This window comes from Bremia lactucae, linkage group LG4, assembly GCF_004359215.1.
Source record: "Bremia lactucae strain SF5 linkage group LG4, whole genome shotgun sequence".
In the NCBI taxonomy this organism is placed as follows: Eukaryota; Oomycota; class Peronosporomycetes; order Peronosporales; family Peronosporaceae; genus Bremia; species Bremia lactucae.
Window position 1 is genome coordinate 5980090 of NC_090613.1, and position 12839 is coordinate 5992928.

General features: G+C 45.1%; 4 protein-coding genes across 4 annotated transcripts; 2 read left to right on the top strand and 2 right to left on the bottom strand.

Moving 5' to 3' along the window:
- Positions 1-6462: 6462 nt before the first annotated feature.
- On the top strand, positions 6463-6879 carry CCR75_001897 (uncharacterized protein; the record flags this gene model as incomplete). The annotated part of the gene is made up of 1 exon (XM_067959998.1): positions 6463-6879. One exon carries the CDS (start codon positions 6463-6465, stop codon positions 6877-6879), a length of 417 nt encoding a protein of 138 aa, XP_067816226.1.
- Positions 6880-7296: 417 nt separating this feature from the next.
- Positions 7297-7968, bottom strand: CCR75_001896 (uncharacterized protein; the record flags this gene model as incomplete). Its single annotated transcript, XM_067959997.1, has 2 exons — positions 7297-7728; positions 7764-7968. The coding sequence occupies 2 exons, from the start codon at positions 7966-7968 to the stop codon at positions 7652-7654; spliced, it is 282 nt and encodes a 93-aa protein (XP_067816227.1). The 3' UTR covers positions 7297-7651.
- A 1220-nt stretch (positions 7969-9188) lies between these two features.
- Positions 9189-10868, top strand: CCR75_001895 (uncharacterized protein; the record flags this gene model as incomplete). The annotated part of the gene is made up of 1 exon (XM_067959996.1): positions 9189-10868. The coding sequence occupies one exon, from the start codon at positions 9189-9191 to the stop codon at positions 10866-10868; it is 1680 nt and encodes a 559-aa protein (XP_067816818.1).
- Positions 10869-11387: 519 nt separating this feature from the next.
- CCR75_001894 (uncharacterized protein) lies at positions 11388-11747 on the bottom strand (the record flags this gene model as incomplete). The annotated part of the gene is made up of 1 exon (XM_067959995.1): positions 11388-11747. The coding sequence occupies one exon, from the start codon at positions 11745-11747 to the stop codon at positions 11388-11390; it is 360 nt and encodes a 119-aa protein (XP_067816819.1).
- Between the last annotated feature and the right edge of the window lie 1092 nt (positions 11748-12839).

The following is a 12839-nucleotide window of genomic DNA, read 5'->3' on the forward strand; positions in this document are numbered from 1 at the left end:
TCATTCAAAGGACCCACCAATCTGGAGCTATGTAAGGGGCACCTTTCGCTACTGCTGATACCAGTATTAGCCAACCTACACTGATCGCAGTTAATGTGAGGTGCCTCGAAACTTCAGTACACAAAGATACAGAAGAAAAATTCTATGAAGCTAAGAGGACTTAGCTTGTAGGGTCTAGTCTAACGCTTAGAATAGGGAAAATATATTAATGTGTTAAGTTCTTACGTAACGATCTTCTATATCGTACTGACTTTATTATATTAAAATCTATACCCTACTTGCGCACTGCATAATCGTGCCTTGTGAACATTGGCGGGATTGATTTAAACTAAATCAATCAATAGAACTAATGTCTTATTGCGTCAATATAACAAATTTGGTAATATCGAAGCTATTAAGTCAAAAAATCAATAGAGATAATTATTAGTACTTCTTAGTTTATTTCCTATCATAGATCATAATTCTAATTATTACTCTTTTTAGGAGATAAATGTATGCAACGGGACACCTCGTTAGCTCCCCTTGACTAGCAGTAACAATAGTGACTGATGCGGAGTGGCAGATATATACTTTAATGTATTTTCCGGTAGTTTGTACATTTTAGTTTCATTTAATATTCCACTGTTATCGCATTATGGATTTTTGTTCAAAAATCAATTCGTTTGCGCACTTCAACTAAAAAGTCCATGCGCGTAGCCCGCGAGGCTGCTAAGCTGGTAGCTGCACGGATCAGCGCAGTTGCTGGTAATGCAAATGTTTCAGTAGACGGTAATGCGTCTACTGTGGGAAAAAGATATCAACTCCTACTTCCATTCAAGGTGATTGGACTATGTCACGTACTACGCCAATAGTAGGTGACTAGTCCAAGTCGGCGTCATCGCCCGACTCAGTGACTAATGTGAAGGCCGCCTGAATTACCCGAAGCTGAGTCCATTAACCTTCAGGCTCTAACATGACAAATAAAGAGGTGATGACGAGGTTGTTTAACTTGTCGGACCTCTTTGGTGGGGAGTCATCTGATGATAATTCCATAGATAATGGCAGCTCTAATAATGTCAGGATGCACCACTAGGAACGAAATGATCGTCAAGGTCTCTCGATCAGCATACTACTGGTTGCGCTAGTATGCATCACCAGGAATGTAGTGATTCTAGGACTCGCTTTGAAAGTGATGTAAGCGTTAGCATTGACCGCAACACTTTATAGTTTGCTTCTGAAAAGAGCCTATCAAGGCCTCTAAGGGCAATCTAATTCGCTGGTCTGGTATGACTAACGATCGGTATCGTATTCCATTGTTTGACTCGTCCAGGCTCCAGAAGCCTGGTGGAGATAAAACGGAATCCTTCGTCGATGCATTTTACCGACATCGGTGGTTCGCTTGTAAGCGGGCAAAAGATGTCACCCCTTTATTCCTAGCTTGGGAAGGATTTATACAGAGTATGCAAAGCATAGGTCGGGAGGCCTGGCTTGAAAAACTGGATGTTTTTCGTGAACGGCAGAGAAACGGTTCGCATTTGGTCCACGCTACAAGCTGCACCGTTTGTCTGGAGAGGCAGGGATACTTGGCTTCTCGTGGGAGGACTCATGTCCATGCTGCTTTAAGGGTGTAGGTCACGACCATAAGGAGGCATACTCCCTTAAGGATACTCATTGGAAGACGCTCATCTCTTGTGAGATGCGCGAAGGCATTGAAATCCTCCAATCCTTTTACGAGCGCAGGAAGCGCCCGTTCTCTGATGGACCCTTTGTCGAGGAGGATGGGTCTTATTGGTAAAACGAGACCCGAAAAGTCCATCATCAGTTGAGAACGAGTTTCCTAACCATTATGCGAGGGTGGATACCCTCGCCAACGAACGAGATAAAACGTTCGAACCACCTATCAAGAAACGCACTGACCACTCGAATTCGTCATTGGATGTGGAGGAAAGGAAAATTCGGGTTTTCCTCGTTTGACGAACCTGATTCAACATCGTTATTTAAATCACACCCTTTATTATTTGAGGACGATATTGATCACAAGCGATCTCGTTGCTGCGAGTCGCAGTGACGGTCGATAATGTTTCTCGGGAACAGTTGAGCGATCATGCGCAAGTTGCGACTGATCAACTGGCGAACAAAAGGACACGTTAGTCCCTTCAAAGCAAGCTGGTGACAGCTTGCCAAAATCTCTTCCTTGGAGAGAGGAGTGGGACGTCTGGTTCATGAGATCCAATCTCTTTCCCGAGACTTTCATTCTTTGACTCGGGACTAAAAGGATTTGGCAGATGCCTTAGACCGTTCCGGTGTAATTCGGGATTGGAAGGACTCACGTACTGATGGTATGGCGATGACGCCCGACAGAACCTACGAGACAGTTCGATCGTGTATGTATTGCCTTGTCAATGCAATACACGAAACGGTCCGATACCTGGGCTGTAATATATTAGTGCCCACACATTTGTTGGTAGCTTTACCGTAAACATTTGCACTAGATCGCTATCATTAAATAAAGAATGCTTGCTCTTCTATTTTTGTCACAGTTTAGTTTTCGATCCACTGCAAAAGCGATTAACCATTGTATGAAATGGGGGACTACTGCTTCTCTAACCAGCAGGAATTCACCTGCTGACTCGATTTGTTTTTGTCGTCAGTGCGACCGGTGCGGAAATGTCATTCTGCTCATTCGTGAGAGCATTATTGTTTCATAAACAATATTGTTCTCATGCTGAGTCACTCAGCATCGTTGTGAAAGTAAGTAATAGCATTATTGTTATTTCTGAGTTTTCCACTTCAATGTTGATTGATCAACACTGGTATTCTTCGCATTGATTGTAAGCCCAATGAGTGATGAGCAGCAGCTAGATTCCTCTTTGCTCGAGCTAGTCCAACTCTCTTCAATACGAGTTTCTCTCAAACAAGGTTTTTACGTGGATGGCGCAAGTCATTCATGTATGCTTTGTAGAAGCATGCGCTGAACTGTTGATAGCAAATTCAACCATCGGCAAGATCTCGCTTCAACTCGTAAAAGTGGTGGGCAGATCCACGAAGTATCTCTTCGAGGATAGGATTTGCGCGTTCTGTCTGACCATCTGTATCAGGATGATTAGAAGTTGACATTTACAAGTGTGTTCCAAGTGGTTTGAATAAAGTTTGCTTAGAATTCTCCCGTGAATCTAGGGTCTCGATCTGAGACCAGCTTACAGAATAACCCATGGAGCCGAAAAATCGTATCAACAAAGACACGAGCCCAGCCTTTGACTGTGATCGACTCCGGGACTACAGCAAGATGTCCCATCTTGCTGAAACGATCAACAAACACAAGAACACCCGTATTCGTGTGATCATCTTCGGTGAAACCGAAGACGAAGTCCATAGGGGTACGGACCGCCAACACTCTACCAGAACGAGCATAGGTTGTAAAGGTGCACGGGATGAAGCAATAGGCTTTACCCGTTGACAAACTTCGCAAGTATGTATGTACATGCGGACGAACTCATACTGGCGTGGCCAGCTGAAGTCGCGACTTATCGTGAGATAAGTCATCTCACATCAAAGATGACCACTTATTGCTACATCGTGGCACTCATACATAATGCGTAAAAGCAAATCATCACGGGTGGGGATGACGAGACGAGGTGTGTCGCCAGCAATGGCTGTGTAATACACTAACTTATTGCGTGTTGTGTATCGATCTATTGAGGATCAATGCAATTTTGACAATCCTGGTAAGGATTGTTGGGATATTTTTTTTGATTCAATCCATCAACCATTAAAGATTCCTACCTGCTTGATAAGCTCTTCTAACGTCGTCAAGTAATGTTGACGACAAACACTTTTTTTGCAACAGTGGTCTTATGATCACTGTTAATTTGCGCAACCGGCTCATCGGCCTGCGCGAAAGGGCATCAGCGACAACGTTAAGTCGTTCTAATTTATACCTTCGGAGAAGTTATACTCCGCAAAGAAGGACAATCATCTCGTCATGTTTTGCGAGAAATGTGAACTATTTACGGCCGCGCGTAAAGATGCATGATCCTAATTAACAATGAACGGTCTATTTCCCATGAGATAGACCCTTAACTTAGCAAGTGCGTATTTATGACAAGTAGTTCCTGGTCATGCACTGGATAGTTGCATTCAGCTGGTTGAGCTGATGCGATTGATAACAGACAGCGCGCTCTGCGCAATCTGTGTCACATTGCATTATCGAACAGCCGACACCAGCGATTGCAAAAATCGCTGGCAGACCACATGGAATGGTTTGTCTTGATTCACAATCGCCAGAATTCGCGATTGCATCAAGGTTGCTTGAAATCTTCAAAGGAACGCTGACAATCAGCGTTCCATGACCACTTTGCGTTTCTCTTCAACATTGAAAAGAGACGTACTGTCATTTAGACGTAATTGCGTGAGTACTTGTACAGGTACCCCGTTAATAGGAGGAGCTTTCGAAGTCCATTAACATCGACTCGGACAGACCAATCAGTGATCATCTTCTTCTTTTTCGGACCGGGCGAACACCGCTTTTACCCACGATGCACTTAAGAAGTGGTATCCTGCTTGCAGCGAATATACACCTCTTGAGATTTGCATTCAACTTGTGCTAACGCATAAAAATAATTATCTTTTGGACGTGGCTACGGTGTACTTCAACGTCCGACTTTACATTCTTGTCTCTGCTATGAACATAGCCATCATCAAAACAACTCCGTGTGAAATCCCGCATGGATCTCAACAGATTGGTTACACATCTGTTAAATCTCGCAAGGACATAACTAAGCCCCTGTGGCATTACTAGCCACTCTCATAGCATACCGCTTGGGTGCTTGCTCCTGAAAACGAAACATCTTGCTCACGCATAAGGATCTGAAAGAATCCATCATCAGAGCCGTTTACGACTAAATAGTTTTCAATACCATCAATGATTACGTCATTTCGTTGTATCAGCGTTTGAGCCGGTACAGTTGCAGCGTTTAGTTTATTGAATGTATGCACGATCTGCCATCCTCCTGTTGCTCGCACACAGAAGGTCAGAGGGGAACTTGATTTCCTCACATGGCTCGCTGCTAAGCGATCGGCAGAAAATTGTCGATCGCTATAACTTGTTCACGAGGCAAGTTGACCATTGCTTCATGACACAGTATTTCGAACCTCGGATTAGGTCAATTTCGTGTCGAGTGCCTTTGACCTTCGGCAACTCACACGGTACAATTCAAGGAACGCCCCCCCCAATCGACGCACCTCTGGGTGTTGAGAGCCTTGCTGGTGAAGCAAGGCTACTTGTTTTGGGCCCCGTCGAGTTCGTGTTATATGAACTAGGCTATGGCCGCATGCTGATCATCTGTGTTCAGAGTGAACAACATAGCGCCAACGGCTGGCCCGCCTACGACCGAACTCAGTCGTTCGACCGCTCTCAATTCAAGGTCACTCGAATAAGTAAACGTTTCACACGTTGCGTGATAACCTTCTTGAGGGGCTAGAAAGCTCCCTCCTTCTTCATCTAACATTTACGTGTTGGATGGAATATGCGTAGGTTGTTGAACGGACTACGAATTGCAAGATGTGTTACGGAGCACCCTTTGCTAGTTTTGTTAACAGTACTAGACAACCTACACTGATTACAGTGAAGGTGGGGTGGCTCGGTTACTTTACGTACACGACATGCAGAGGAAAATTACAGGTAGCTAAGTAGTCTTAGCTACCACAGGTTAGTTCTTAGGCTTTAGAATCGAGAAAAAGTAAAGTTGTATTAATTTTCTTAAATTCCATCCTAAAGATCTTCTTTCTAATACTGTCTTTATTATATTTTCTAATAACAAAATATGTATGGCGGCTACTTGCGCACCGCACAATCGTGTCTTATAATATTGGCGGGTTGATTTCAACCATCATATTGCGTCAATATTACCAAATTTGGTAATATTGTAATTATTGAGTCAAAATTTATAAAGATTATAATTTTGTTCTTCTTTGTTTATTTCCTCTCATATGAAATAATATTCTTGTAAAGGGGAAACCCGTTACAACCTAACGATGATCGCAAGTCAACGAGTTTTCTTGAATAAGGTCGACGTTAAGGACGCTTTCAATCCTGTAATCCCAGAAACTTGATTGTTAGTTTGGTAGAGCAAAGCAGTACGGATCGATTAAACTCTACTAATAATGTGGAGAAGTAATTGTATCAATTGATCTAGAAGGAAGGAATCTATTTAGGCTCACGATTTTTTCAGGCACTGGCATCATGTGCCGTCAATGCTAATTGCAGGCGCTGCGCTTATTTTGAGCAAAAACAAATTTGAAAATCGAACACGTAAAAGTAACAAAATTAATTTGCCGTAAAAAAAGTCTAGCTGATGTTGATGACATCTGACGGTTTTCCTCAAATGCATTTCGATGGGTTCCGTGTGATGTCTATAATACCGTAAATGTTCAAATCACAATCCTTCCTTATAAATTTGCCGAAAAGTCTCAAGCGAGAGCACAATGGGGTTGTGTTCATCTAAATCGATCGCTACAACTGAAGTCGTGCCCTTCGTGGCACCAGATAGATGTGCATTTGAAGCTGAAGTAAATGAAGCTAATAATGGTATAAATGAAATGTTGATGGATCGTGTGCACGAAGCATCTGTGAACAAATCGAAGGCGCTGGTGGTTGGGACTAAAGTGCTACTGCGCTATCCGGAGAACGCGGTCACTCAATATTCCCCGGCTTTATTGCAGAAAATATCCCACAGTGCCGACGATATCCCGATTTCGTCCACTTATCATCGCGTACACAGTGCCGAGGTGGCCATGCAAGAGGAGAAGCGGCAGGAGGAGGTGCGGCGAGAAGCTGAGCAGCGTGCACTTGAAGTGCGGGAATATATTTCAGCTCTGCAAATTGCATCAACTGATGTTTAAAAGTAGCAGCCGACGCTTGTGTTTCTTCTTAAATTGTAGTTGAGGATTTGCAGGTGGTTGCAGCCTCCAATGAAAATTATACTATCCTGTACATGACAAAAAATTATGAATTAAAGAAAAGAGAGGCAATAAGTCGGTCAAGTCTAAGGAGACGATTGTGTCTGACGTGTAGTGTTGTGTTTATATAGTGGAACAAAATGTTAGCCATTGCAAACTGTTTTAAGTGTTCGTCTGCATGAACCAAGCGCTGGATCGACTTTTGTGCGAGGGATCCTACTATAGTTTCAAATCGACCGGTCGCGACTTTACAGCGTTGCGCTGTTCTCTTTTACCCTTTCAACGTTTGAAAACATTGTTTAGTTTAGGCGGAAAGCTGCAAATAATGGAACTTTGTATATTGATGAAATTGGTGATCTGCCAATGATTGCACAAAATAAAATATATATATATATATAATACACATGTGCGTGCTCGAGATAATCGCATGAATGCCGCCGTATAAAGCGGTTAACGGCGTGCTCAGGAACAATCGATATGCAGCTAGCAATTAGCACGTGCGGCGATAGCGACAGGCCCTGCTGTCGAAATACAATCACGCTAGACAACGAAGCGCCTTTGTCGCTATCTCACTAAGGCATCCAGCGGAGTGCTAATGAAGAAATCACCAGAACCGGTTCGCGCTGGCTAGATGCCGTATCACAGCTCGCGCAGGACCCGATCGACTTCTGAAGCAATGACTTAGTCACAGCTTGAAAACGTTCGTTAAACGCCTTCATCGCGTGGTCGTATGATCGGGTCGATGATGATTCAAAAGCATCTCCGCTGCACGGTGTGGTACAAAGTTGCCGGCTATCACTAGAACATTAACCAAAGTAATGACGCACATGCCAAAGCTACAGGCAGCATGGGCAACAGGCAATACTGTACGTAAACAAATATGGCCAGCACCTGTTGCGGCGACTGCATACAATACTCGATAAGGAAGCGCTGGCGACAGGACAGCGTGGTGGCGCTTCTGAAAAACTTTCCCTCACGAAAACGTTGAAGCTTGCTGGCTGTCCACGTATTCAAAGAAGAGCAATCCGGCATTGCTTCTAGGCGCGATTAAATTACGTAAGAGCATGCCGCACCCAGTTGATTGCGCATAGTTTGCACGTTTGTTGTTATTTGCAACAATGCGCTACCACGATATACTTCGCGCCGACGCAACTCTTTAGTCCACCTACGATCAACGACGACGGTCGTCCCACTCTGATGCGGTAGCTGCGGATTTAACTACAAATTCCCCTTGTTCTCGTATATAAATTTTACAAAATCTTCTTCGCCTTTAGAAATGTCAGCCCATTTAGATCCAGGGACGTACCTGAGTCTGAGTTTCTTTTAAAGAAGCGACTCTATTGACCAGAAAAGGATGCACAGAGAGGGAATTCATTCTTTCCGAAGGTCGCGGGGTAGAATTTTGTAATACCCTAAAGCTATGATGCCTTTTCACCAACTACGCCGTTTCGTATCGGCACGAGTTGTAACAAAATGCTTCTTTAAAGCTCCCAGATGTATGTAGTTCTGGACAGATTCAATATAGCACGACAGCCTTAGTCTATCAACCACGCTAACCCACGTCACTCTTGTTCCACCGGAAGACTTCCCTTGATATTACCATTGTCTTTTTTACACGCGAACGGTTGGTTCTTTGTCCCCCCAGATGGAGCTTTTTCGAAGAGATGCAACTTGTATCAGTGATCAGGAGTACTACTGTACGCTGAGGGCGACGTCCTGGCCCTGTGCATGGTACGCCACTCACGGGCCGCCTGCGCGCTACAGACGAGGTCGTAGGCCCACTTTTTGCTATCTTAATTTGGGGCGTCAAGATCTACTCTACGATGATCCGTAAAGTGAACAAAATTCCTTCCACTTTCCCTGCTCAACCTTGCGGCGATGCCCAAATACGCCAGCAGGAGCTATTTTTTGGACTCAAATCCTTCACGCAATCCCCCCATTTCGTTCCCGATCGGGTAAATTGGGGTTTCGAAGAATAGGTACACGTGCAATTGGCTTCTTTGAGAAAGACCCATTTCGGGTTCGTTTGGGTCGCTTTCAGTAAGGATGCGCGCCACCCACCGTGGAACAACACCGGGCGTAAGAGTGCCAAGTCCCCCGCGCACAGATCGCTCATTTCCTCTTTCTACCCCTTGCGCCGAGTAATACTGTATCGTGTAACGTTGGCCGCTTCGCTCCGTCGCTGGTCAAATTTAATCCCACACTACCTTTCTCCACGTGCACTTCTCCATTCCATCTGAAAGAGCAACGCAATGGCTGTTGGAATGACACTGAATCAGCGGTACGCGCCATCGTCGGCAACGCCGAATGTTAATGCCGTGCTCAGTCCGCCCCATGGACGAAGCCCAAGGTACCAAGAAGACGCCAAGATCCACCACGCCAACGTGCTATCGCTTCCGCCACAGCAGATGGATCGGATCTACCAAATGCCCTTCCTTAATCAATCGCCGTACGCGCCACTGTATCCATCGTCATCCACTGCAATGAATTTCCACCCGCTTGCCAAGCCTGGTCCCAGCATTTCGGAAGATTACGCCGCGGACCCGTTGCCGTTCGAGTATAGCCGCAAATACTCACCGTCGCACCGAGACGATGGGCGAGGATCCATCTCGATCGTCACGTCCAGTGCTCCAATGCATTACAACAACTCGTACGGGTCCCATTCGGACTATGCGCCGCCCCCTTCTAGCCAACGCCTCAGTCCATATCATCACTTGCAGTACCCCGAGCCGCGAACGTACCATCATTCTGAATTGAATCCCCAAGTCCCGCGACCCCATTTTCCCCGATCGTCAAGTACCCAAATGTACAGTCCCATGCTGCCTTTACCTCATCAATTCCCTCTAACCACCGTAACCAAAAAAGAGGTCGATGCGTACCCCCATCCTCCTACATCGATCTATGGCGATGTCCGCGGCACAGCTCAAGAAGCAATGATCAAGGTGAAAACACCGCTCAAGCTAAAATACTGGCGGAACGGACGACGCAATCTCCAGTGTTTTCCGAGCTGTAAAGTCTTTGGGGACTATTCCGCGATTAAGATTGAAGACTTAAAGCAACACGATTTCATGTGGGGCAAGTGCCGCGGAAGTCTCATTACTGAAGTTACACTCAATAGCTCCATGACGTTTGATGATATTGTCCTTCTTGGACGTGTGCACTCGCTTGAGAACATTCCTGTGGCATTTGAAGAAGCTGTTATTCGGGAATGTATGCTTGGCCAGACAGTCGAAGCGGATGCATTGGATTTAATGAAGGATCAATGGATCACGGGCGAACGGTTGCCGAACTTTGTACAGCAAGACGCGAACGTGACGTGTTTTGAATTCAAGCCAAAAGTGTGGAAGTACACCGAAGACATGACCCAAGGCAAATGCAAACGCCGAAACGTCAAGTATTATGTGCAGTTTGAAGCATTTGTACAGATCGTGGCCGGAGACCGCCGATACTATGCATGCATTGGTTCTGGAATGTCCACGTCTTTTGAAGTTGGCTCCAGTCGGGTGCTCGCCCGTCAGAAACGCAAAGCCGCTTCCAGTACTTCAGAGGTCGGTATTACGAGTTCCCAATCCGACATGACGTCTTTACAGTGTGGACAGTCGCAACCACTGATGACGCACAATGGGAACCCGCTTGTCTCAAACGTCTTGGCGATGGCTACGAATCCGTACACTCATCAGCCCGCAGCATATCACCAGGATGGCCAATCACGAGGCTTGCCTCCAACGTTTCCACACCCGCAAATGATGATGAGCCCAATGCAATCGATGACGCCAGAATTACATTATTCAGTGTCCCAACAACTGTCGACGACGCACGCATTTGTAGGGGAAAAACGCAAGATGACTCATGAACGACTTGCGTTCCATACGGACCTTTCAGCCAAGATGTTTAAGCCTACAAGTGGCGTGCCGCAGACTGTGCCAATCTGAAGGCCGACGTGCTGAAGATACAAGGGAGAGATTTTGTCGTTACTAAGTTTGTTTCGTACAAGCGTGCTGTGATGCGTGAGCTCGGAGAGTAAGAGTCTTGCGACGTCACAGCAACTGTGTTCAAGCGCCAGTTTAGGATTTTGAGTCATACACACTAAGCCGAAGGCCTACCTTCAAATAAGGGCCCTGTCGTTAATTAAAGTTTCGGTATTTATTGTTTTTTGTTGAGTCAAAATTCGATAAATGCGCGTTGTTAAGTCAACAACGATAAAATCTGCTTACAGTATGTGGCCAAACCTTTGACAACAAAAGCTGCCACATGAGATGGGCCGAATAAATAAAAGTCGTCCGTTTACCGATTGAACTTGCGAGACGACGCACCACCATGGTCACTGACTATGTCGTAATCATTTCGAGCTTGCTTGTTCACTCATCCAAAAAGCAGTTCTCGAGACCACGAAAGTTACTTCACAAACAGCGACTTATACGTTCCCCAAAAACGATTCAATTACTAATTTCTTAAAAAGCTATAGAAATCTTATGTAAATCTTCCGGCGTCAAATTTTTGAAAATAAGTCGGAGCTCGAATCTTGAGACTTCATTTCCGTGAGATCGCTCACCACATCCCGCCACAAACACCACCGCCACCGCGGTTATAACCATGACAACCAAGCTAGCTGCCATGATGCCCGCGATGATGCCCACCATGATGCCCGCCATGATGCCCACCATGGTGCCCACCGTGGTGCCCACCGTGGTGCCCACCGTGGTGCCCACCATGATGCCCACCATGATGCCCACCATGATGCCCACCATGATGCCCGCCACGATGGTTCTCCTGAAGATCGGGTACCACGTCTCCGGCTTCAACGCCAGCATCGCTCTTTACGTGATCAGCTTCAGTAGGAACACCAACTTTTACCGTAGGTTCTTCCGATAAAGCAACAGCTGCCACAAAACAGAGCACCGCAATTATCGCTAGAATAGTCTTCATCGTTGCACAAACCTTCCAGTTTTCGAATGGTAGATCCTGGCCAGCACCAAAAAGATACCAGCGCTTTCAAAGAAACGACTTACAGTTAAAAGTCACTTTACATCGCAAAAGTTTCTGTTCTCACGTCAACCGCCAAAAACACAATTTTCCAATCGGCATTGACCCCTTCTCATAGGGCAATTCAAGTATGAGGCGTGTCGATATTAAAGAGAAAATGGCATTTCGATAGAAGCAGCTGACAATTCCGCAGCCAAAACTAAGCTGTTACTGACCGTGCTGAAGCTGACGGGTTATGGCGCATCAGGCGCACTATATACATTATAATTTCAACTTTGTAGCTCGACAATTTCAGGAATACTTTTTGACCGTTTAATAACGGTCAAAAAGTATTCCTGAAATCGTTACTTCGAGAAATCCTAATCTAAAAGGGACAATCGAATGATTCGGCAACAAGACGCATCTCGCCTAGGACAAGTGCGCTCGTCTTAAATTGCTAATATGAAATCTCTGTCGCAATCATTGCGATGCTCTGCATTTGCTTAGTTGGACCTGTACCGACCAATGCTGACTCTGATTGGAACCTTTAACGCGGTGTCCCGTTTCATAAATATTATTACATATAAGAGGACAATAATGGATAATAAATTTAGGGAACCGGTATAGACACACCCCCGTTTTGGTATTGCCGCAACCCTCCCCCCCTTCGTCTTTTTGTTTTAATTGAAAACTACAGATCAGAAATGACAACATAAAACGTTTTCATCATTCCGCTATATCGCAAAATTAACAATTATTCCTTTAGAGTAATTTGGGAACCGAAATAGCCACACCCCTTAGCTATCTACCTCTGTTTTAATGCGAGTAGCGTAATGGTAGCAACTTGATGATAACTAGAAATCATATAAAGAAATCTTTATGCAGGCCTTCCCAGCTTCAGTAGCTCAGAAGGCCTGCAAAAGACTTCTCAATATTTGTGT